Below are 24033 nucleotides of genomic sequence, written 5' to 3' on the forward strand. Positions count from 1 at the left end.
GGCCTGCTCGGCCTTTTCAAATCATTCTTTTTTTTTGAGGAGATAGGAGAAGGCCCTCTTCAAAATACTCATTGCTAGTGTTGCTACTTATTTATGCTATAGGCTTACATTTATTTTAATGACATCCACACCAAATTGGCCTCAGCAAGTCACAGTTTCCAGGCTGCTTTGATGGAAACCAAGCCATTTACACTGCTAATGGGTCATTAATTCCAGGCTCTCTGTTCCTGGCACATCATGTGCTATGTTTGAAATGTGATGATCACATGGGACTTAGCACATGTTTGCATGCTGTAGGGAAACCTGTGTTCAGAAGTGTAAGTTCCTTTCTCTCAGCACTGTACAAAGGGAGCTGCAACCAAGTCATTCAGCCCCACCTCCAAAGCAACACGCTGCGCTGCCTCATATCATGTGCGTACTGGCAGCTTCTTCCCCATCATACTGTTCATGAGAACACTCTGATTGCATGGACCTTTTTTTCTTTAATGTTTTGACTGTGTCAGGACTCAGCATAGCAACCCACTGTCCTGCCACTACTGATGTAAGGGAACAAAGCTTTGTTGAGGTGAGCCTGTGCCTTAGTGAAAGTATGGGGTAACAAGACAGAGAAGCCAAAAAGCCTCCTGAATTGTGATAGGCAAGTGCAGGTTGTGAACCCCTCCTCTAGCCGCTGCCAGGTCATATTTGTAGAGGAACAGGGAATCCTTGCACTGTTACAGTGAATCTTACCTTGCTCCCATGTCCTTTTGTTGACTTGGCAAGAGCTAGATTTGTTCCCTGGCTATTTATTTATTATTTATTTATTTTTCGATTTATATCCTGCCTTTTTCCTACAAGGGGCTCATCTCCTCCTCCATCTTATCCCCACAACAACAACCCTGTGAGGTAGGTTGGGCTGAGAGTCTGTGACTGGCCCAAAGTCACCAGTTGGCTCCATGGCCGAGCGGGGACTAGAACCCAGATCATCTGAGTCCCAGTCCCATGCTCTTAACCACTGCACCACACTGGCTATGGGGTTAGTGTCCACATTGCCCCGAACTGTGGGTAGGAAAGCATGCATTGTAATGTCATCAGGGCACAGGATAAGTTGAGTAAGCTTGATCATGTAGATTGTTTGATCATGGCTGCTATTTCTTTTTTAATATATATAGTACTTCCCTAAGAGGATGAATTCTAAGAGGATAGAATTGCTGAAAGAGAGACTTTAATGATTTACTGTATTAGGTAGAAAATTTGCTTAATTGATACATGTTCATAATTAGGTAATTACTAATGAATTGGGCAACAGTTTTGTTTGTTTCATAAATTTAAACAACAGGTTTGCCCAATAACTAAAGGTGATACATTTTCATGAATTAACATTTTTATGCATGCAGAGTGTAACAACTGAATACCTACCTTGTCTCCAGGAATAGAATATAGACAGAACACCATTTCATTACTATCCCTTCATTTTTGCAAGGATATTGTAGTTCTTGGCCTGAGAGAGATAATCAGGAAGTACACCATCAACATGGATTGAATATATGAAGCTGTTAGTTAGGAGATTCTGTATTGAATTAATCACCCTTGTGATCAATATCCAGTATTTCAGAAGCAACCTCAGAGTTGCACCCAGTGTTACAAGAGTGGAAGTCTACATTTGGGGTGGTGTAGGAAGCTGTTACTGCTAGTTTTGGAGAAGGGGGCATGTAAAGAATGAAATCTTGACACCTAGATCCAATACCTTCAATAGCATAATACATTCTTTAAAAGTGTACATTGGGATTATTTGAAGCTGAATCTCACATTCTGTGCTGTATTTTTTCATACCCATTCACAAAACTGTAGCACACACATTGTCTTGATCAAATATTCCTCAACAGTGCTTGAAACGTTAAGAGCAGAAAGAAGTATGTGTATGCAAAAGGATGTTTGATCTTAAAAAGAGAGGTCCATTGTAACAGAAGGAGTGGAAAAGTACTTTAGCTGACACTGGTAGAGAACATATGGCACGGCTGAAAATGTGATGGTAGCATGCATTGATAGCCAAACCTTTAGAAGTCTATGCCCTGGTTTCTCTAGAACTTTTCAGCAGGGCAGCCAGGTGAACAACAACTGGCTTTTAACAGTTTACCTGTCAATAAAATTCTTTTTTTTTCCTTGAGACATTTTTCATCTGATTTCCTCTTCCCTTTTTTACTAAAATTAAATTGCTGTTTATTGAGGAGGTGCCCTCTTGCATAGTTAAATACTTGTTTTCCCAGAGGACTGCTTCAGTATTACAAAACTCTAGGTTTGGGACCAAATTGCTTTGGCTTCAGTGCCTTGAAAGGAATGCAAATGCTTACCAACAAAAACAACCAGGTCAGTGCCACTTCTGGTAAGTAAAGCTGAAGTATATGTTGGGAGAGACCACATGAACTTGTGGTTTTGATTCTTGAATGATATGCTGAGGCTTTCTAGCTTTTCTTTATTTTTATTTTTTAAGGATTTTCTGTAAGAGGAGAGTTGGCACACAAAAGAGAGAGGTCTGTTTTTAGATCCAGACTACTGTTTTTAGATCCAGACTACCAGCAAATGGGTTGCTACATTTCCCCTCAAATACTGTTTGGCAACCAAAGTGAAAGCACCAAAGTGCAAGATTTCACAATGTCAGCTTGGCGAGGGTTCCTGCTTTTTTTTTTTTTTTTAATCAGTTGTACTATTTTCCATGGATGCTTTTATTTTTAATTGTATCTCTTAATATGTCGTGGAGTGTTGCTGGTGGTTCTGTTCCATCTTTCCTGCTTTAATAATACAGTGAAGCAAGAAATCAAAGGGTGGTTGTTTTAACCTTCATTATAGTTGAATGGATATAGATAAGATGAAAACTCTCTAACTTCCACATACATGCTTATGGTAAGTCTTTCTTCCTCTTGCTGCGCCTTTTCCTTTCAAATAACAGTAAAGTGAGTTACCATAGAAATATATAGCTTTAAGTACTTGTTTAGGGACTGTAAACATTGTACAGGCCTAGGCTGATGGATTTCTGGTCTGGTTTTGGGCTGTACGGTCAGAATTTACCACCCATCCCCCTCACCCCTCACATTAAAAAGTAAACATTTACTATCAGAATTAAGACCATTGGACTTTGCCCAAGAGACCTGAGTTTCACAGCAAATCCTGAAATTTTGCAAAAATTCAAAATATTCCCGTATTTGAAGGAACTTGAAATCTTGAATGTGGGTTTATTTTTGTCATCTTCAAGAGCCCTGGCTCATTGGCATACTTTGTTCTCAGATGTCCCAAGAGGCACAGCGACTACCTGCAAGCTGGGATCAAATATCTGATAATGTTCTTTAGCAGCCACTCCCCAGTATTTAAGCTAGCGCAACAGATTTACTTGGCAACAACACATTCATTAGAAGGCTTCTCTGGGACTGTAAAGTTATTATGACCTATACTAATGGACAGTTAAATCTTTTGTTCTCATTTTGAGAAGTGATTTTTGTTCAGCGGCTTTATTGTGATCTGTTAACTGTAGATCTTTATTGGGACTGTACAGGCTTAAAACTTACTGCTGAAATTACTGCAATAAAGGTTGTTATTGAGACGTCTGTCTAAGCTCGGAGAAGTCGGGTACTGATAAGAAATTAGCACACGCAGCTGGCTCTTTTATTTTGGAGTAGGGCTTATTATTTTCAGTGTCACCTGCTTTAAAATATGTTTAAGATTACATGCTGAGATCTAAACTAGCACAGGATAGATTTCAATGTCATTAGGTTTGAGAGAAGGAGAGCATCCCTTGATATCCAGCTTTTGATTGATGGCCCTGCGGTGTTCATGAAGGATGAGCTCCTTACTATAAAGTCCACTAGCACTGTTTTCCAAAGTCACTGTGTATAATTGAGAGTGATAGAACCAAATATTCTCAGTTAGGAATGGTGCATTTATGGGGCTTAAACTGGGACCAAGGATCCATGGTAACCTGCAGCAGCCCACAGAGCGAGCCAGATGGGATACTCTTATGATAATCAAGACAAAAATGGCCAGAAACAGTTGATTGGATAGTCTTGTAGTACTTCCAGTCACTTGCCCTATAAATAATGGGAAAGTGCATCAAATATGAGTGAAGTCTGGTGCCTGTGTGGAAATAGGCCTCTGTGGAAAGTTTCCGGTGCTTCCTGAGGCAAAGTGGGTTTCCTTAGGAAGCCACCATAACCAAACTGGGCCAGAACAAAGTTTATTTTGGAAGCACCGACATTCCATTTGCTTTCCCAATAGAGAGTTTTTGATTCTTTGCTCCGGAATAGTGATGGGGAAGTGGGGAAGAAGCGTAGTTGAAGGAACTCTACCTTCTAATTCCAGGGCATATTTTTCCAGGGGTTCTAATCACCATACTTTGTGAGGAGAGCAAGGATGGGGCCATGAAACAGTTATTCTTCAACTACCACCCTCCTTCACTGGGAAAAACACCTTAAACACTTTTTCAAGCCTTACAACTATCTATACCTCTTCTTCAGAAATGTTGCCAGGATACATCTATTATATGTGCCAACCATTCAAACTGTCCTAAATATCAGGGGTTCCCTTTGGACATGGATCACTGCACCTATCCTTCTGAAATGTGGCAGTTTTCTTACTGGCTATCATTTTTAGAAGTATGGTTCGCAACAAACAGGAGATGAGTGTATTTTCTTTGGGCACCCTCAAAACTTCAAGACACCCTTCCACCTGTACTTCTGGAATTTGGGCAGGCTCTTGTCCTCTCAGGGGCACAGCTATCATTGGAAATGTTACTCAGTTCTGCCACAAACTGAAAATATTTAAAAACAGCTCAGTTTTAAATGATAAATCAAAATATAAAGATGTGTAGCATAAAAATATCAGCATGTATTTTTTTGACATCTGGTAGGCATAATTTCTTCCTAAGTGGCTGTCAGATTCTGACAAAAACCAAATCGTTAGAACTGTTTTTTTTATAGGTGATGTTAGGGAATGGCCCACTAGCTTTGAAACCACAAATCTTTCATATGGAGGTCCAATTCTCCAGAAGACCATCTGCCTCATCACCCTGCCCTTCATTGGCTGGTGTAGTGAGTGGCCCAGCAAGGCATTTACCATGGATATTTTGAGCAGTGCCCCAGATTTTTGGACCTGTCCCAGTTTGCCATTACCTGCTTAATACAAGCCTGCTTCTTCTTTCTGAATTCATTAGCCCCACAATTCCTAGGAGTTCTCACTGTATTAGCAGACCAAGAGAGAATGTCATTTAAAGGCACCAACCTTTTGAACTAGAAAAGAGTTGGCCACCTTTCCTTTCACGGTCTGCTCATTTTTGTTATTGAGTCCAGAGTCCAGAATTTCCTAACAGCACTACTGTTTCCTGGCCTTGTATAAGTACACCAGAATTTCCAGAGGACTATCTGGCTGATAACTTCTGGGCAGCTGCACTTGTGTTCTGGCCCATTGTAGACAACAACGCCCTGACAGGAGAGAGAGAGCAGGTGCATTGGCTGCTCACATAAAAAGTGAATTATGAGAATTCCTTATCAGATGCCTACTCAAAGCTGGTCCGTGCTTCTCAGCTTGGGATAAAACAAAGATGGCTTTGCTTGCAAAAAGGGTTTGAATGTGCATCAGTGCCTGAATTTGGGACATGGCAAAATATGAGTACTAGCCCTGGTATGCTTGCATATGCTTGGAGCTCCTTGGCTCTGCATTTATCTTTCTGGAGTGCTCCTGCTTTGTGCATGATCCATGTGATCCAGATTCTCTATGGTATCAGGAGTTTGCAGTAGGCTAAAAAAAGGTAAATAGATGTGGGGGAGGGGCTTCTTGCTCATTTGCTTGCAGAAGCAACGATGCCTTGCAGCACCTTAAGGACATACAAATTTACTGTAGCATATTAAGGGTTCATGAACAGGAGTTCAGTGTACAGAAGGTTAAAGGTGTTGCTTTTTGCGTAACTCATGAACAATGGCACTTGCTGAAATAAAAGTGCGGGGGTCCTGATGCTCTCTGTAGCATCGGATTCCCCTAGATTAGCTGGCTTTTTGCCCACATGTACTTCTTCTGCTGCCTTCCCCCAGCCTGCTTCCTGATATTTTTTCTGAGATCAGATACCCTTCTCTTCCCTGTCCATTGTCCCTTTTTACAGACAGGGGGTCCTTGGAGACAGAGTCTTTTGAAGATACACAGAGACAGACATTAGAGCCTGGGAAAGGTGTCCCAGATAGCTGAATTGGGAAAAACAAATTATGCATTATGTAATTTATTAATTATCAGCTATTAGTATATTTTAACTATCATAGATTAGGAGAAATGCTTGTAGGATTTTTTCTGTCGGGGCCAAAATTACTTAAATGGTTTTGAGTTCTACTATGTACCTTGACTGGAGTTGATGGAAGGTACCATTTGCTGCATGACCTGAGGCAGCAAAATGTTTTGGGAGCCAGCTCTGGGCATGGCATAGAGACCTGTGGGGTGGGAAAAAGTAGATGAGATTGTATAGGAAATTGTGTGGGATGGGGAATTGCCTGTGCTGGGAAAGAAATGTGTAGCTGGGGCAGTGTGTTCAGCATTACTTTAAACTTACAGTAAAACCCTAAACACATTTACTCAGAAATAAGTTTATACCAAATCCAGTGGTACTGGTATATAGGAATCTTACTCTTTCGCAAATATGGCCAGAGGTGCTAGTTCCCTTCTCTGTTCTGAAGGTAGTTCCAGTTTCTGGATCTAGAGAAAACCACAGGGATTGACAGCCATCTATAGTGTTGCTTGTGTGAATGTACCTGTCATCCTATTCTTTGTCCAGCAGTGGAAAGGAATATGGATAGAGCAATGGAACTGGTTTCCCTGCCCACTTTCCCCTGCTTGGTATGAGTTTTTTTCAAGGTTTTGTTATTTTTCAAGCACTAGAACCTGAAAAATTCTAGTGCTTTTAGAACTAGATCTGCCTCAACTTGGTGCCTCTAAATGTTTTGCACTTCCTGGCAGCCCTGTTCATGGCCAATGGTCACAAGTTTTGGGAGCTATCTCCAAAAGACTTTGAAGGGCAATTGTTTGGGGAACACTATGCTAGACCTTTGCATTCTCGATTTGACAATGCAGGTATCTCGTTTTGTAACTTGCCATGCAGGCCCCACCTTCTCTCCCTCCTATAGGATCATTAGCCCCTTATGGATGGCATAGCTTATTCGGTTAGGCATCCAAGAACATCCTCCAATGGCTGATCATAGAATTAAGGGTTTCAAGGCTTGTGGACAAGGGGGAAGGGAACAGTGGGCTTCACTGGTAGCTGCGGCCACCCGATGCAGATAGGGTTGTGCAGAGGGTGACAAGAGCGGACTGAAGACATGGGCATTCAGAGAAAATACTTGCTTTGGATTGGGGAAAGCATCCTGCAAAACTCTGTGCCTTAGAGAGAGGCAGGAATCAGGACTGAACTCATGGTGCAGTAAAGGTGGAAGGAGGGGCAGAAGGAGAGAAGAAAGAGCACCCTCCATGAGAGACATGATCTGTGGCCTGACTTACCTTCCTAAGCTGGGCTGCTTCACTCTTCTTTAGCTGCAAGGGTTCAAATTTCATTGAACCTGGTTGCACCCTCTGACTCCTCCCTAATGTTTACATTTTCACTGCCTTTTTCTGCCTGAATCCAAAGTTTCATGCTTCTCCAGCATGTGCTGTGTTACCTTCAGCAGCTGCTGTAACAAGAATGGAGAAATAACTAAAACGATCGCCCAGTCTTCAGTACCTGCTTATTTTCTTCTTTTGTGTGTTGTTTTTGCTGGAATAATGCTAAGCCAGTTTTTAAATAAGCCAGTGATTTTGATGCTTCTCAGAGTTGTGGGACTTCTGTAATTTTTTAAAGGTAAACTACTATTTTCTTTAGTTTACTGTGTGCAGTGCCGTGTATGCTTTAGAATGTTAGAATGGGAGTTTGTGTTTAGCAAAGGCAGAAGGCAAGATGTACATAACACAACAAAGAAAAACAACTTAACTTTGCAAGGAATGCAGTTCCAGGCTTGTACAGCTTTGCCTGAAGGCAGAGATTTATTTGTTAGGTGTGTGTTTGTAGTGGGCTGAGGGGAGGGGAGACCCCATATGCCAAACTGGTTTCCTATTTTAAACCCGATAGCCAGTGGTACAGCTTTTAAGAATTAGACTTGTTTGGTGGTTCCCTCTCCCCTCTTTCTTTGGAAAAACTGAGTCACAACTGTCATTGCTGGGCCATACTGAGTTTGATTTTTACCCAGCCAGCTTGCCTTTTTGAATGTGCTTTCTTAAGGACTGAATGACTGGAAAGGAGATAGCTGTGGGACAGGTCAGAAAAGCTGAGAGACAGAAGTGTGTCTTCTCTCTCTCTCTCTCTCCCCCCCCCCCCCCCGCTTGCTCTTTAGTGCCTACATTCAGCTATACGACATTCACAAGAGCAAGCTTGAGAAGAACTGTCTTACAACAGAGCTGAATTGGTATGTGTTCATTCCAATCTCCCTTCAATTCAGCCTTGTGTTTGTTAATGAGACTTGTTTTCTCTGCATTAGTCTGTCAGATGTAAAAATCCATCTGCAGCAGCTACACTGAAAGTGAGTGTGTCTGTCTGTCTGTTTGAAACATCAGACAGACCTCTTGGCCATTTAAGAAGGAGCTTTTCCACCTTCTGCTGGGGACTTAATCCCAGGAGAAATATGGTATAGGAAAAGGCACCACTTTTAAGTACTCTTGTGTATTTCTTTTGCCATTTGGGTTTTTGAAGAGGGGTTTTTGTGTTGTTTTGAACAGCTGTGTTATGGTCCCATGCTTGCAAATGGCTTGTTTCCTTGGACAAAATGAGAGAAAGCTTGAGCTTTGGAGTAAGAGGAGGTATTTTAGCTGTTTAGAGTTCCAGTATGTTTCCCAAGGTGATCACAGATTGAAGCCCAGTGTCTCTCTCCTAGTTCAAATTTTGCCAGAAAAAGAAACATCCTTTTCTTTCGCTCGGTGTCTGCAAATATTTAGTTTAATGACATTTGATTTGTGGCCAAGCTGGAGCTAGCCTCTGGGGCTGCTAAAGATGTGGGCCAGTAATGCCAATGGCATGGACCAGAGCCTGAAGTATCTTCCTAACAGAGACTTTCCACGAGTGAGACTTGAGAGAAGGTACAAGTAGCCAAACACTAGGAAAGTAAAATGCCGAGCATATTTACTTTCCTAGAATCCAGCCCTTCATATTTGTATTCTTTCTCTTAGCAGCGGTGCTATTTGCATTTCTGGGATACCACAGAGCTTTGTGTAGAATGAAGCCCTTCACAGCAGTGTTAAGAAGGAGCATGGATTCCTGAGCAACCGTGTAAGCTTATAGTTCAGTATAAATAATTTGGATGACTTGAGTTGAATGGAATGCTCCATATAAAGGTCAGGTGAGAAGATTATTGCCTGATCTGCGTGTCTGTAAATATTTTTGGTTTTGCCACACATGGAGAGTTATATAACAAAGGCTTGTTTAGTTTTGGAAGTATCATTAGCATGGAGCAGAGCATTGAGTTCTGCTCCAACTGAAATCCCTTTCTAAGTTTTAAACTGGTACAACAAACTCCTAGTACCAGGAGTTCGGTTTTTGGAAAAAGCATATCAAGGAGAGTTAGTGCAATTTGACTTGCATGGTAAAAGACCTCCAATGCAGTATGTGTATGTGTGTGTGCGACGGTGGACAGTGGCAGGTGGAAGCTACTGGTGGGAAGTTTTTGCTTGCAGGCTGTGCTTTAAAAGAGTCCTACTGCATGGTCAGAGCTCCATCGTGTGTGATGGCTGGTTGCCAGTGCTTCTGCTGCCAGGGTTCATCAAGGGCTGGAATATAGGATAGGCATCTATGAATGCAGCGCCATCTCAGGTCATGACATAGCTGTGTGTGAGGACTTGGCAGCACAATGAGGTAGCCCTGGCTTCTTTCTTTAAACTCCCTCCCCCATGTATTGCTCAGTGGAGAGAATCAAAATTGAATCAGTTGTACACACTCCATTTAACTACCTTGCATGGATGTGTAGAATGAGATAAATTCAGATGCCTGCAGCTTGTTGCTCAGAGGATGAGCAGGATGCAAATGTAGGTTCTGTGTCATAGGCTCTGTCAGACAGGCCTTTCTATCAGTATGTCTTTTCCTCATTCAGGCACCAGAAAGGGTGTATGAGAATTTTGTTTCTGTTCTCAGATCATATGAACATGATATCTTTGCAGTCCTGATTCTGAGCTGGAGTGGGTGGATTTAAAAAGAAATTTCTGCAATTCTCAAATTTGCAATTGCCTTTTAAAGCAAGTACTTAAAAAAAGGGTACAGTTTAAAAATTGCTCTTTTCAGACTCATGTGCATTTTCATTGATCTACTGATGCAAACTTTTGAAAAATATGCAAAAAATGTGCACTTCTTTCAAAATGTAAATTTTCCCTATTCACATGAGCTGAAAAGCAGAGCAGTAACAGGAATGAGCCAGAATGAGCTTCAAAGTTATATTCAGAGAATTTCAGTGAGTTTGAAAATTGCTGGTTCTATGTCTATGTTCTATGTCTATGTTCTTTGGCCTTTACTAATGGATTTCATCTCTTGTCCCTTAATTAGTTTGTGTCTTATTCCTCTCTCCCTTTTGTCTCTTTATCCTCCTTTTGTGGCATGTTGTATCATATGTTTGGTACAGTCCCTAGGCTTCAAGCCAATTCCCTTCTCAAAACTCCATCAACACAGTTTTTCCATAACTTCACCTTTTCTATAATGTCTGCTACCAGTTAACCCTCTCATGTCTCCATCAGCTGTGCATTCCTTTATTGAACTTTGTTTTCATAGTGTTATTTGGGTAGAGCTGCACAGTCTCTTTAAACATTAACACTGGGTGTTAGGTAGAGACAATGTTACGAGTGGCAGTAAGCCTTTCCCCCATTATGCTCATCTGTTTAAAATTGTGCTGTACTCATAAGTTTTCTGTAGTGAGGGAAATAGGAGTTTTGGGGCAGGATCAGTTTTCATCAGAGAAACTACTAAAGAGAAAGGGTTAAATCTCACCCCCTTTCCCACAGGGCTGCAGTAAGCCCACATGGAAGCCAACTAAAAGTCAGAGTTTGTCCAAAAGAAAATAATTACCCTATAGCTGACATGTTGCCTTTCCTTTAGATGGAAAAACCTTTGTTCTATTTAGGCAGTACAATATTTACATGTAACTATGGTTACTGTAGTAAACCAATCTATAAGGCAGATTTTCCAGCCTTTGATCAAGAAACATAATCATGTGTTTGAGTAGCATCAGTAGATAGAAACCCTAAAAGTTCTGGCATAGCATCCAGCAGAGAGTAATACTGCGAAGAAGTCCACTAGTTCAGAATGATTGTGGAAAGGAGTGTTAAGGATTCATTCACTTGTTTTAGCAGAAGTTAGGCTTCTCACAAAAAAGTTGATATGGATTTCTACCATAAGCCTCTGAAGCACAGTGTATAACCCGGAGCCTGGAGGAAGGCAGCTGTTTCTTCTAACCTGGATGCTGATGTGATTCTCTCTTTCCTCTTAATATTCAGACACAAAGCTTGTCTCTTGTGCAGAATCTTTATTTTAACCCTGCCTTCCCCATCTGGTGCCTTGCGGATGTGTTGGACCATAATTCCCAGTCAGCAATGGCCATGGGGGTTTGTAGGTAAACAACAGGATGGCACCAAATTAGAAAAGGCTGACTGAAACCATTAGGGACAAACTAAGCATAAAATTAGATGAGTCTTTGAATTTCATGTGTCTAGGGTGGTTTGTTTTTTTTGAAGTGCAGTTAGCTCCTTCCTTCCCCCTCCCCCGAAAATCCCACTCATCCTTGTTATTTGCATCGGGAGAAAAGTTTCCATGCAAATAGCAATAGTGGGAAGTAAAGCAAGTGATAAAAGCTGTGGGGTACATGTGTGGGTGAAGAATTAATTTTCTCCCTCTGAACTCACTGCAGCCCTGATCCTGCAGTGGTATTTGTACTTCCAAAAAGTGTTCATATAAAATGCAAACTGAAGAATTTGTCCCAAGTCTAGCCCACCCCAACCCACACCCCCAGAAACCTCCTTAAATAGGGCTTTGACCTTTTCAAGAAACTGGTTAGGCTGTTCCACCTCTGTGCATTTGAGGTATGAGATGTTAGCTCATCTAAAAATGGCTTGATCAGCCTCATATCAAGGAGCTCAGCTCATTTTTGTCTGCTGTATTATGGAAATATTTGGCTAGGACTCAAGCTTGATGTACTTAGCCCTTCATGAGCAAAGCAGATGCAAAACAGTTGCTTAGTTCTTCAGGAATTCCTGATTAATATAAAATTTTGCTTCAATGAGCCATGTAGTCTGCTGAAACAAAACCATATTCTTTAACAGGAGGAAAAAGCATATCTGGCTGTGTTTTCGAGAATATATGTCACAGAAGTGTAAAAGGGTTAAGTCCAGCCAATGGAAGAACTGATTACTTACATCTCCCTCACTGAAATGAACAAAACTTTAAAGTGGCGAGCCTCAACTGGACTGCACACAATAGTGTTTAAACAAAAGGCATACATGTGGAGTGATGTGGTGGATTCTTATGAGTGCAGATGGAACTAATAAATTTGAGGGAGGTATCCAAAGTTTGACATTTTCTGCCCCTCAACTGCCCCCTACCTCCATACTTAAAACTTAAACTCTTAAAACTGATTTCTGATGGTCCTACAGCTGTTCTCTTTGGTGTCACTAAAATGACTTTCATTCATGGTGAACGTTCCATGAATTAAAAACCTCTCTTTCTATTGTCATGTGCATTCCTACTCAAGAGATAATAGTACCATGCTCTGAAATATTGCAGAAAATCTGTTCATGTTCACCCTTGAAAGTTTTTTTTTTGTTTGTTAATAGAATAAAGAGTAGAAGAACAAATACTCCTTTTATTGTTTCCGGGTATAACGTCGTGCTTTCAGGGAATGATTCCCATGGTCATATGCATGTGAACTTTGTTGGACAGGCTTGCCTCATAAACATGCTTAGAGGTGATCCTATAAGCTAGCCTTCTCCAACAGTTGCTAGCATTCCTCACCTTTGGCCATGATGGCTGGGCCTGATGGGAATTGTCCAGAATATCTGGAAAGCACCAGACTGGCAAAGGTGGATCTAAGTGGTATCAAAGATTTTTGGAAAGTTGCTGTTGGATATGGAAAATCATATTCTTGGGTATGTTACTGCACTACAGGAATTCTTATGGAAGCTACCCTAATTAGGCAAACCATTAAGCTTATTTGGCAGGATGGAAAATTAAGCACTTGTAATACACTCAGCTCACCTCTCCAACCCCACTGCCAAGAAGCATGTAAAATGTACCAGGCCAAACTTTAAGGTTAGTTGCTCCTGAGCTTATTCAAAAACTTTCACCCACACAAGGTAATGTACTACTTGCTACCCGCTAGAGGGAAGCCTTCAGTCATAGGGGCTTGCAAAATTCCTATGCTCTGCCAGTCTGCAGTGTTTGTCTCCATCCTTTTTATTTAAAAAAAAAAAAAACAATTTAAAAAGGAAGAATGATTTTAAGCCTCTTGGAGGGAGTTGTACTTTCAGAAGTAGGACCAGGACTGGAGAAGGTATAGGTGTCTGTGAAGTCTCAGAATGTTTGTTTGTTTGTTTTTAAATCTGGTTTTATTTCAAGAAGTAGCCCTACACATTTCAGCCCTGAGGAATTAGGAGGCCTTCCCCATAAATACCTGCACAGATCTCCAAGGTGAATCCAATTACTTCCCTCCCCACCAAATGTTTAGATTTCATCTGCTTATTGGATCATTTTGGATATTTTCCAGTTTTGTTTCATAACTTTCTTCCAGATTTTTCTTTTAGGAAACCAAGTACAGTGGTACCTTGGCTCACGAACTCTGGTAGTGACCTAAATTGGTCGTGAGCCAAGTTAAATTTCCCCATAAGGTTCAATGTAAATAAGGTTAATCCATTCTGTAACTTTTTTTTTTAAAATCAGAAAAATGTGAAGCAAACAACAAAGATCGCGGCCATCCCCCCCCCGCCCCCGAGCACGATCGTGGCCATCTTCCTACTTGGGGGTGGGGTGGAGATGGCTGCGATCATGCTGGTTGGAGTGGGGTGAGATGGCTGAGATTGTACCCGTCTTTCCTACAGGAGTGTGCCTGTGATCACACATGTCTTCCCTACACGAACACAACAGTGATCGTGGCCATCTTCCCACTCGGGGGTGGGGAGATGGCTGCGATCTTGGTCACCACCCAATGTGGAGTTCGTGACCCATGTCAAAATTTTCATGAAATTTTTGTTCACGACCCGATTTGGTTGTTAACCAAGGTGTTTGTGAGCTGAGGTACAACTGTATGTGTGTAATGTTGCTCATGCCTTAAATGCCAGCAGATTGTTTTTTTAATTTTCAAGAAATTAAGGATCTGGCCTGTAAAATCATTTATGTATGGTTTTATTTATTTGCCTTATTTTGTTACTTCAGTTCTGTGTTTTTCAGTATTGCTGACTTGAACAATGTAGAGGTAATCCATGTTCAAAAAGTAAACTTTAATGTGCCCTCAGCATAACGAGGGCAACTTGCCTCACCCAAGACAAGACAAAGCCTTCCATTGGTTAAGATTGTCTTCATGTTGTGCTGCAGATCTTGGAATATTTCTCTCCAGTTTTTTAATACGGGTTTGTTAGGGTGTGCTGCTTTGGTCTTTGAAAGGTGGACTAGTACACTTAAAATGGATTGGTGGTTATCCCGTTTCTCCAGAGAGGCTTGGGAACTGTTGTTCTGTGGAGGAAGTTTAGGATATCCAGCATATCCATGTCTTCACCTTTACAGCGCAGTGGAAGTAGCAGTGGACATGTTTGCGCGTTCCAAGGAATTTGTACAGAACAGAGACTATGTGTTCAATTGCAAGGTACTTCTATCATGCTTGAGAATGTCTGGCTTCTCTAACCTTCTTTAGGTGTTTAATAAAACATGTTATTTAAATGTATGGGGAGTGGAAGCCGCTTCCCTCTGTCATTGCTCTCATTGCATGGAATGTGTAAAGGTGAACTGTCTGTTGGCGGGGGCGTCTCCACCTAATCTAGAACTTTGGCTGATCCAGGCCTCATGGAGAGACACCATGGATAAAGTAAACTGTTCACTTCACTCCATATGTTAAGTGAAATAGAGTGATGAGTGAGAGGGCAGAGCTGGTGCACTCCCTTCCTCTCATGGTTAAACAGCACACTTTATTGCACACCCGAAAAAGGAAAATTCTTAGAGAAAAATCAGATGTGATGCTACTGTCATAACTTGGAAGCATATTGGGCTGTTTGAATAAAAGAGTTGTTGGTGCAAGGGATTCTTTTTGAGAGTGCAGAGGGAATTTTAATTCTCTCCAACTGTAATTTCAGGGAAAAAAGTTCATCCTAGATGCCATTAGCCCTGGGAAGTTGTCTGTAGTACTAAAAGAGGGCTTCTCTCCCCAGCAGCCAGGGGAATGATGTACATTGAGCAGGGTAGAGTTGAATCCTGATGAAAATTACTCACACACCCTGGCCTGATAATAATTTAAAAAATTAGACGCAAAACTGCTTTCAGGATGCAGTTAGCATCATTTGTTTGTTTCTCAGCTTTTTAACCAATCTACAATTCCTAGGTTTCCTTGGGGAAGGACAGTGAAGCAGGTATAAATCTGCTCTGAGCTTGCTGGGTAAATGCGCAACCACAGTTCTTATCTAATATTGAGATTGGCCCTGCTTTGATCTGGTTTCTTTTTGTTCAATGGTGGTGGGGCTTATGGAACTCTACCCTGCTTTTGCACAATTTGACACCTTCAGTGACTCCACATTCCTCAGGAGAAAGAGAGGCTTCTGATACTCCATTCTGATTCTATACTGAGAGGGATAGTGGAACAAATGCATGAATGGGATAAATAGGACTAATGTGCTGCTGACCTCACCTCCCAGGCATTATACAAATACTTGTGAATAGTAGATGGGGAAAGATTTTTTTTTTTCTATCTGAAAGGAGAGGGAATGCAGAAACCAGGTGGATTGCCGTGGGCCAGCATGGGTTTCCAGTTTCCAGTCTTCTAAACCAAGGATGGGCGAACTGCATTCTTGAACTATTTTGGACCTGATTCCACTTCATGGACTTTGGAGTTATAATGAAAAACAAAGTAAATCACAGAAATCCGTCCCTGCCCTACAAACTCCTGTCCTAGCGTTGTGGTATCTAGGGCAGGAGTTGATTTCTTGATCTCATACTTCAGCTTCCAGCATTTGCGACCATTGCCAGTGCTGACAAGAACTTATGGAAGTTAAAGTCTAAAATGGATGGAAATCTACTTTCTGCCCCTAGAGGAACACATCATGGTAGCAGGCAGGTGTGAATGGGGCTAAGTGAGTATTGGTCCTGTGACAACACATAATTCCTTTGGAGTTAATTCCAGTGAAGTTGATATTGTATTGTGTTTGCTGCCTTGTGGGAAATGTTTTTGAAGAATGCTGTAGATTTGTAGAAATAACAAATAAAAACAGCATTGTAAGTTGTGAAGCCAGTATAAAAATGCTACTTTGGTTTTTGCTCCAAAATAACCTAGCACTCAAAAAGGATAAAGTGGGGAGGGAGGGGACTTTGCTTTTTCAGCCTTGTTACTTTTTCATACCATGCTCATAAAATTTTCAAAAAACTTTTTTTTAACAGAGAAACCAATATTTTTGTTTTATTTGTTCCAGCCACCTTAGAGACGTAGTAGGTTCTTCATGTAACCCTCACATGACCTGCACAAATGAAACTGAAAATCTGCAAACCCTTGCTTCCCTGTTCCCTCTCAGGATTCTGTAGATGATGTGACTTCACTATTAAGTCAGATTTTCTTTCCCCATTATCTCTCCCACACACATACCTCCACACACATTGTACACATATATGCACACACACACACACGTTTTATAGCAGCTTTCCTGAGAAAGATTTTGAGTTCTCAAAAGCCTACACATTTTTTGTGTTTTGTTTGGTTGGCCTAAGAATGGGATTACATTGGTATGGATAATCAAGACTGGTATACTTAAAATTATCACTGTAGTTGGAACCCAATGAAATGTATTTCATTTCCTTTCTCTCCAACTCTGCTTTTTCTTACACAATCCCAACTATATTTCTTTACAGTGTTGCATACCCAGGGCCCCATTGATGGCAGCCTGTATGCTAAAGTGAGAAAGAAAAGTGCCTCCGATACCAGCATTCCCAGTGGAGCCCAAGGAATACCAACCAGTAGCCCTGATCACAGCGACCATACCCTGTCTGTTAGCAGTGACTCAGGACACTCTACAGCATCTATAAGGACAGACAAGACGGAAGAACATCATCCTCCTGGAGCAAAGAGAGCCTTGAGTCCCCAGGAGAAGGAAGAGTTGGACCAGTTGCTTAGTGGCTTTGGCCTTGAGAACCCAGTCAGCTCTCTCAAGGATATGACTGACGCCCAAAGCAAGTACAGTGGGACTCGCCACATAGTACCAGCTCAGGTCCATGTGAATGGAGATGCCAAGCCCAAGGACCGTGAAACTGATATTCTGGATGATGAGATACCCAGCCATGACCTGCACAGTGTGGACAGCATTGGGACGCTATCTTCCTCTGAAGGGCAGCATTCCAACCACCTTGGCAACTTCAGCTGCCATAAGAGCAGTCAGAATTCTCTTCTGTCTGATGGCTTCGGGAGCAACACTGGGGAGGAGCACCATATCACTCTGGCCCCAGATCTGGGAATTGGCGTAGACCCCATCTATGAGACACCCTTTGGCAGCACTGAGCCAAAGCAGTCCCAGCAGCTGTCAAGGAACCCTTCGGTCTCTACCCAGCCACAGGCCTACAGCCCCAGTAACTATTCCACACAGACATGGGTGCGCCAGCAGCAAATGGTCATTGCTCACCAGTACGTCTACTCCCCAGAGAATGAAGTGAGGCTTGGGGTTCATGGTACAGTGGAGAACCCATGCAGCATCCAAAGCCAAAGCCAAGTTCCAGATACCCCTGCCCGGGGACCCAGCAGCAGAGATGCTGTTCAGAGGGGACTTGGGAGTATGCCCCCTTCCAGCTGTGTGGCAGAAGCGCCTGGGCATGAGGCTTTTAAATCAAGTTTAGTCTCTGAGAAGGGCACAAATGATCTTGACCTGAGACTGAATCCGGGAAACCATGCAGGGGGCTTGCCATCCTCCCCCACTCTGGATATTGATCAGTCGATTGAGCAGCTGAATAGGCTAATTCTGGAACTGGACCCCACATTTGAGCCTATTCCCACACGTATCAATGCCATCAGCAGAGATACAAGTCAGCTGAATGGCTTTGCCAGTCCTGAAATAGACGTGGGTGGACTTGGGAAGAGCCCCGGATTCCATGGGAAAGCAGAAGCCACTGACAGGAATCTGCCCCAGCAGGGTGAGTTATTTTTAATAATACATAAATGATATATGATCCTGCGCCCACAGTTGAATTCCCCCACTTTTGACATTGCACAGTAGGAATCTGTTAAAAGATTGAAAAATGAACTGTCTATGAATACTTCACTTTCACAGATCTGTGGAATGTTAAGGCGGAACTCCAGAGTCATTCATCTTTTTTAATTAATTAGTTGTCTCCACCCCTCAGATCAAAATAGTTTTAGATTACAAGACTGTCTGTGTGTGTTCTGTACCACTGCATGCAATAGCCATGCACAAATAATGAAGTTCTAAGGTATTGCTGGCTAAATAGATCTCCCTTAGTATTTCACTCCCTTACTCTAACACTTTTGCTGCCAGGTCCTCCATAGCTCTAGATGGCAGCAGCAGGGAGAGCAGAGAGGAACAGTCACTAGTGCTCAGCTTTTTAGTAGGGAGGAACTGATGTGTGCTGGCAGGTTGGGAAGATGGAAGAGTTGAGGGGTGGGTGTGTTCATGCAAAGACCTTCTAGAACATCTTAGAATTGTGAGCAACCTTTGTTTTGAAGGCTATTGCAATTATAAGTGCAGTACAGATGTAACAAATAAATGGAGGCTCTTCACATACCCATCTGGCTGGACAATTCTCTTGCTGAACTGGAGGAGAAGGCAAGGGGTGTCTGATTCAGCAACCCTGTGTAGAAATCCTGTTTGTGTGATTGTTCATTAAGTAAAGCAAGGAGAGACAATACCAATAACTACATGTAGTGTGTGTGTGTGTGTGTGTGTGTGTGTCCATTTGAACAAATTCGTAAACATGTGAACCAGCCCTGTGAGGTCCAGGGGTGCTTAAAATACAACTTAGTTTTTCAGTTATGTTTCAAGAATCTTCCCTTGTTACACTAAATTGCTGTTCAGTGCCCCCTTTTAAAGGGAATTCCATGTTTTCTAATTACAGGGTGGGGTGGCAACACTAACTTCATAGTTATGTTTCCTTTCCTCCCTTAAAAAAGAACTGAAACCACTCTGTATTCCACATCATTGATGCCATGTTGTTTTTTTAGTTGGCATCATTTTCAAATATGTGTGGTATTCTCAGCAAACTGCTTGAGGAGGTAAACCCTGAAGGGTTCCAGAACCTGTGAAAGTAAGTGTGTTAAAAATCATTTAAGGTAGCTGCCAAGGTGTGTTTATTTTCTTTAAGAAGAAATAGGGGAAGATTTTTAATCCTGCTACACAGCCAAGACAACAGTGCTTTTACAAGATATGAATGCCCTTTCACTAAACCAAGGCTACAGAAACCCCACCCTGGGCCCCAATCCAAACTCCTGGAGTCCCAGTCAAGCTCTCTAATAAGTTTAAGACAACATAGGTTGGGATTTTTGGCCTGGCCCTTCTTCCTTTGGCACTGTCCATCATGGGAATGTGGCTTCCAAGTACTTCTCCAAATTGGAATCTTGCTCTTGGGGGAAGGTTCAAAACCCTCTCCATATGCTATTTTAAATGAACTTCTCATGGCACTGCCATTGTAGTATGTTTAGGGGATAATGTTGGAGTACTCAGATATTTTCAGCCACTTATATCTATGAGCATACTCAGGTAAATTCTTTTTAAAAGTGCCCCTAATCATGATGGCAGCTAATTTACAAGTGCTCCATTTTATGTATAACCATATTCTGTTGTTAAGTATAACTTGATTTGCATCCCAGTAGTTCTTGCTCTTACTTCTCACTGGGAATGCCCTAGAGGTGCATAATTTTCATTAAGGCTCTTGAGAGCTAGCACATGGGCTGCATGTGATCCCCTCCTATCCAGCGTTCTTTGTGGCCCCATTTGCCATTGAATTTGCCTTTGATTCCCCTCTCACCAAGAAAAGAAAAGAAAGAAATCTGCTGCATAGTTGTGAGGAAAAATTTGGAAGTTTTCGCTTTCTCTTTTGCCGAACCAGTTTGTCACATTGTCCAAACCAACAAACCAAACTTTAATTCTCCTCTGTGGTCTCTGTGCATTACATATACGGGCTCTGCATGCATGTGTGGAGCTGTTTTGGGAATCTTCCAAAGCTGAATAATTAGTATTCAGCAGGAGCCCATCCCCCAGGCACACCCAGCATGCAGGGTGGAGCTCCCATTGAGACCCCAGTTCTTCTTCCACCGTCATGGTGAGCGCATTGGGAAGTTCTTCCTCTGCTTCTCTTACCTCTTCCAGAGCTATCTCCTCATTTACCCTCTTCCTTTTGTTCTCTGCAAAAAAAAAAAGGGGGGGGCAATTACTGTTAGTTTCCCATTTTACCCTCTCTTCCTGATTCCTCTCACCCCAGTTTCAATTTCTTTTGTTTTAAACAGACTGTACTTAACATTGACCACAGTTGCTTCAGCCAACATGACAAACTGTGGTTAGACAAAAATGCATGATAAATTTCATAACATTTGTAAATAGAATTCAGTAGTATGTGCATTAAAGTCCACTTTAATCCCAGAACAATTTTTTGGGCTAGCATAGGTTCTGAGATACTGAGTGAGCTCAAGCCCATCCAGGGTATGCATTGTTAAAAAAACAAACATGCAATCCCAGACTTCCCTAACCTGGTGCTCTCCAAATGTTTTGGGCTGTAGCTCCATTGAGCATGGTGCCCTACAGCTCATGAGGGCTGAAATCACACACATCTGAAAAGTAGCAGCTTGGGGAAGGCTGCTCTATCTTCTGTACCACACAGACTACAAATAAAGCAAGTCATTTTTATTAAGAAAGAAAGCTGTTAAATTCTACATAGATATCCTTCATGCTCAGAATTTTGGTCTTCCTTGTTATGGATTGGATGTTTTTTTAAAGTTGAGAAATACTCAAGTGTATGTACTTGCTTCATGATTCAAGCAAGGGATGCATAGATATGGTGATATTTAGCTAAAAATTGTGACAGTTTTGTGAGCTTGTGAGTAATTAAAATGCTTGCAGAAATCTAATGTTGAACCTCTATGATTTATTTAAGCTGTGGCATCTTTATACTCTGCCATTTCAAATCCAGGAAGACATTATGTCTCATTTGGTTTGCAAAAGCAGAAAAGTTGGGGACAGGATGAAATGAGCATAGTTGAAGACCCTTCAACGGGTGTGGGTGGTTTTTGTCCCACTCTATCCAGTTTTGGAATTGCAGGCTTTGTGGCGTAAAACCATGTCTCTTGATCTTTCTCTGCAAAAAATAACCTGCCTCTTGAAGACTAGGAGATGAATCGGGAGGATTGCCCATTGGTTAGGTGCAGGCAAATTTAAGTTGAGGAGCCTGCTTGAACAGAGGGCTGTACTCACCCGTTTTCTTCACAGACATTTGGAGCCAGTGTGGTGTAGTGGTTTGAGTGTTGGACTAAGACTCAGGAGCTCTGGGTTCTAGCCCCTACCTGGTCATGAAGCTCACTGGGAAACTTTGGGCCAGTTACTGTCTAAGCCTAACTGACCTCACAGTGTTGTTGTGAGATAAAATGGATAGGCGTGGGAGGTCTATGTAAGAAGATCTGGGTTCTTTGCAAAAGGAAAAATGGCAGGATGTAAATGAAATCTATTCTAGTTAGCTAGTTAATTCAAGAAGGAGAGCTTGCATATTTGAATGTGTTTACATTGAAAAGTTGCACCATCTTTAGACTGAGCAAGAAATAGTTGATTTGGGGTATCATCTGTTTCTGTAGAAAAGTTGGCAATACCACACTAAGCTATGCTCGTAGCATATTGAACAGTGCTTAGCAGGTGACCACATTTATTTCCATGTCAAGAAAAACTTCACCTATTCATTCCTACTGTTAAAGATACCATAGCAGAAACCAATGACAACCCTGCTTTTTAAATATGGAGATTTGTTTATAATCTTGGAGGGGGAATGCCCTTATTTCTCATTTGCTTGTTTACTCTTCTTAACAGCAGTCTTAAAGAGGACATCTGTTCCCTGTTTTATGGGTTGACCACCTTCCTTTTTGTTGCTGTTTGCATTATAAAGAGATGAGTGGCAGTGGGAGCAGGGATGGAATAGTGGCTTAAATGCACAGCACCTGTTTTAGCATCCATACTTTCTGGTTGGGAGAAAATTAACCTGTAGGTAGTGAATCTGTGCCTGGACTATTCTCAGACTGTCTGTATACAATCACATGGATCATTGCTTCTCTGTACAAATAATATTAGGAATAGTTCTTTAAAGCAGCTTTCCAGCATGAAAGTGAGAAGGATACTAGACCCCCTGGCATTCTAGCGTTTTGTGTGGAGGGATCTGGGCACCCTTTTAAAATATTTCCTCTGCTGTTGCCAAATTTATGGATCAATTTTCTGTAAGAACATACTTAAAGTTATTTATAAAATTTTAAAAAATGGAATGCCGATAAAAATGATAAAAAGTAGGCAATTTAGAATATCCCCATAAAGGCTAAGTGGCTACATTTAAGGGACAATCCCCTTTTTTCCCTAATGTTTATATTCCCTTTACTCTTTTAAAAGTTAAAACGTTAAGTCCAGTCATGCCTGACTCTAGGGGGTGGTGCTTATCTCCGTTTCCTAGCTGAGGGAGCCAGCATTTGTCTACAGACAATCTCCATGGTCATGTGGCCGGCATGACTAAACACCAAAGTGCATGGAACGCTGTTTACCTTCCCACCGAAGTAGTACCTTGTTATCTACTTGCATTTGTATGCTTTCAAACTGCAAGGTTGGCAGGAGCTGGGACGGAGCAACAGGAACTCACCCCGTTGTGCAGATTCAAACTGGCGACCTTTTGATTAACCAGCCCAGCAGAACAGCAGTTTAAACCACTGCGCTACCTGGAGTCTTCCATTTAAAAGCTACTATAGCTTAGCCTTTATTGAAATGAAGGTAAACAATCCTGCACCTGCCTCGGACAATAGGAATAGATGCTTTCTGACAATTTCTGATCCAGTTATCAGAAGCCCTCCCTAAGAAGGGCTGTGGTTTGTTGAATTAAAAAAGAAAGTTAATGAGATTTGTGTATATTGTGTGAATTTTGGGAAGATGGGTATCTGAAAAGCACATGGATCTAGCACAATTTGCATAAAATAGATTGATCTGTGCAAATCCATCCTGAGACCTAGGTGAAGGTGGGATAGAAATGCTTTTAATAAGTAAATAAATAGTTACAAGAAAAGCATGTGATAGCACTATTTGCAAAAATTCAAGAGGACCAGTTGCTTTTTGTGTGCTCATTTGTGCAATCAGCCAATCTTATGTAAATCAGCTGCTGCACAAATTTATTTATTTGATTTATATGCCACCCCACTAGCCATAGGCTCTCTGGGTAGCTTACATCATATTAAAATACAGAAACAGCACAAAAGTAGTACACAAGATGTCAACCCACAATTACAAAGACTAATAACAATAAAATCCATAAATAAACTAAAAATCAAAATTAATAGAACCTAAATAAATAAAACAACCACCTTGGTCTGACCCACCAACTACAATGATGACAATGACGACAACAACGAGGACAACCACATTGCATTTATAGGCCACCTTCTCTCCTCCTGTGAAGAAATCAAGGCAGCTTACATAGCTCCATTTTACTTTCACAAGAACAGCCCTGTATGAACCTTGGTGGTTCTGCATAAACACTCCTTGCCTCCCACCTGAAGTCAACCTCATGGTGCACTGCACTCCATCTTATGTCCTTAGCTCTGTGTGTGCCTGCAT

General features: G+C 41.7%; 1 protein-coding gene across 9 annotated transcripts in view; it reads left to right on the forward strand.

Annotated features, from left to right (window-relative positions):
- The window catches only part of TNS3 (tensin 3), a 385864-nt gene that overhangs the window by 283603 nt on the left and 78228 nt on the right, over positions 1-24033 (forward strand). For all 9 annotated transcript variants that reach the window (XM_044453647.1, XM_044453612.1, XM_044453592.1 and 6 more), the window contains one exon: positions 17099-18367. In XM_044453647.1, the coding sequence (XP_044309582.1) occupies positions 17099-18367 (1269 nt within the window). The remainder of the gene's footprint in view (positions 1-17098; positions 18368-24033) is intronic.

Source organism: Varanus komodoensis, unplaced genomic scaffold (genome assembly GCF_004798865.1).
Source record: "Varanus komodoensis strain SLA01 unplaced genomic scaffold, ASM479886v1 scaffold10, whole genome shotgun sequence".
Taxonomy (NCBI): domain Eukaryota; kingdom Metazoa; phylum Chordata; class Lepidosauria; order Squamata; family Varanidae; genus Varanus; species Varanus komodoensis.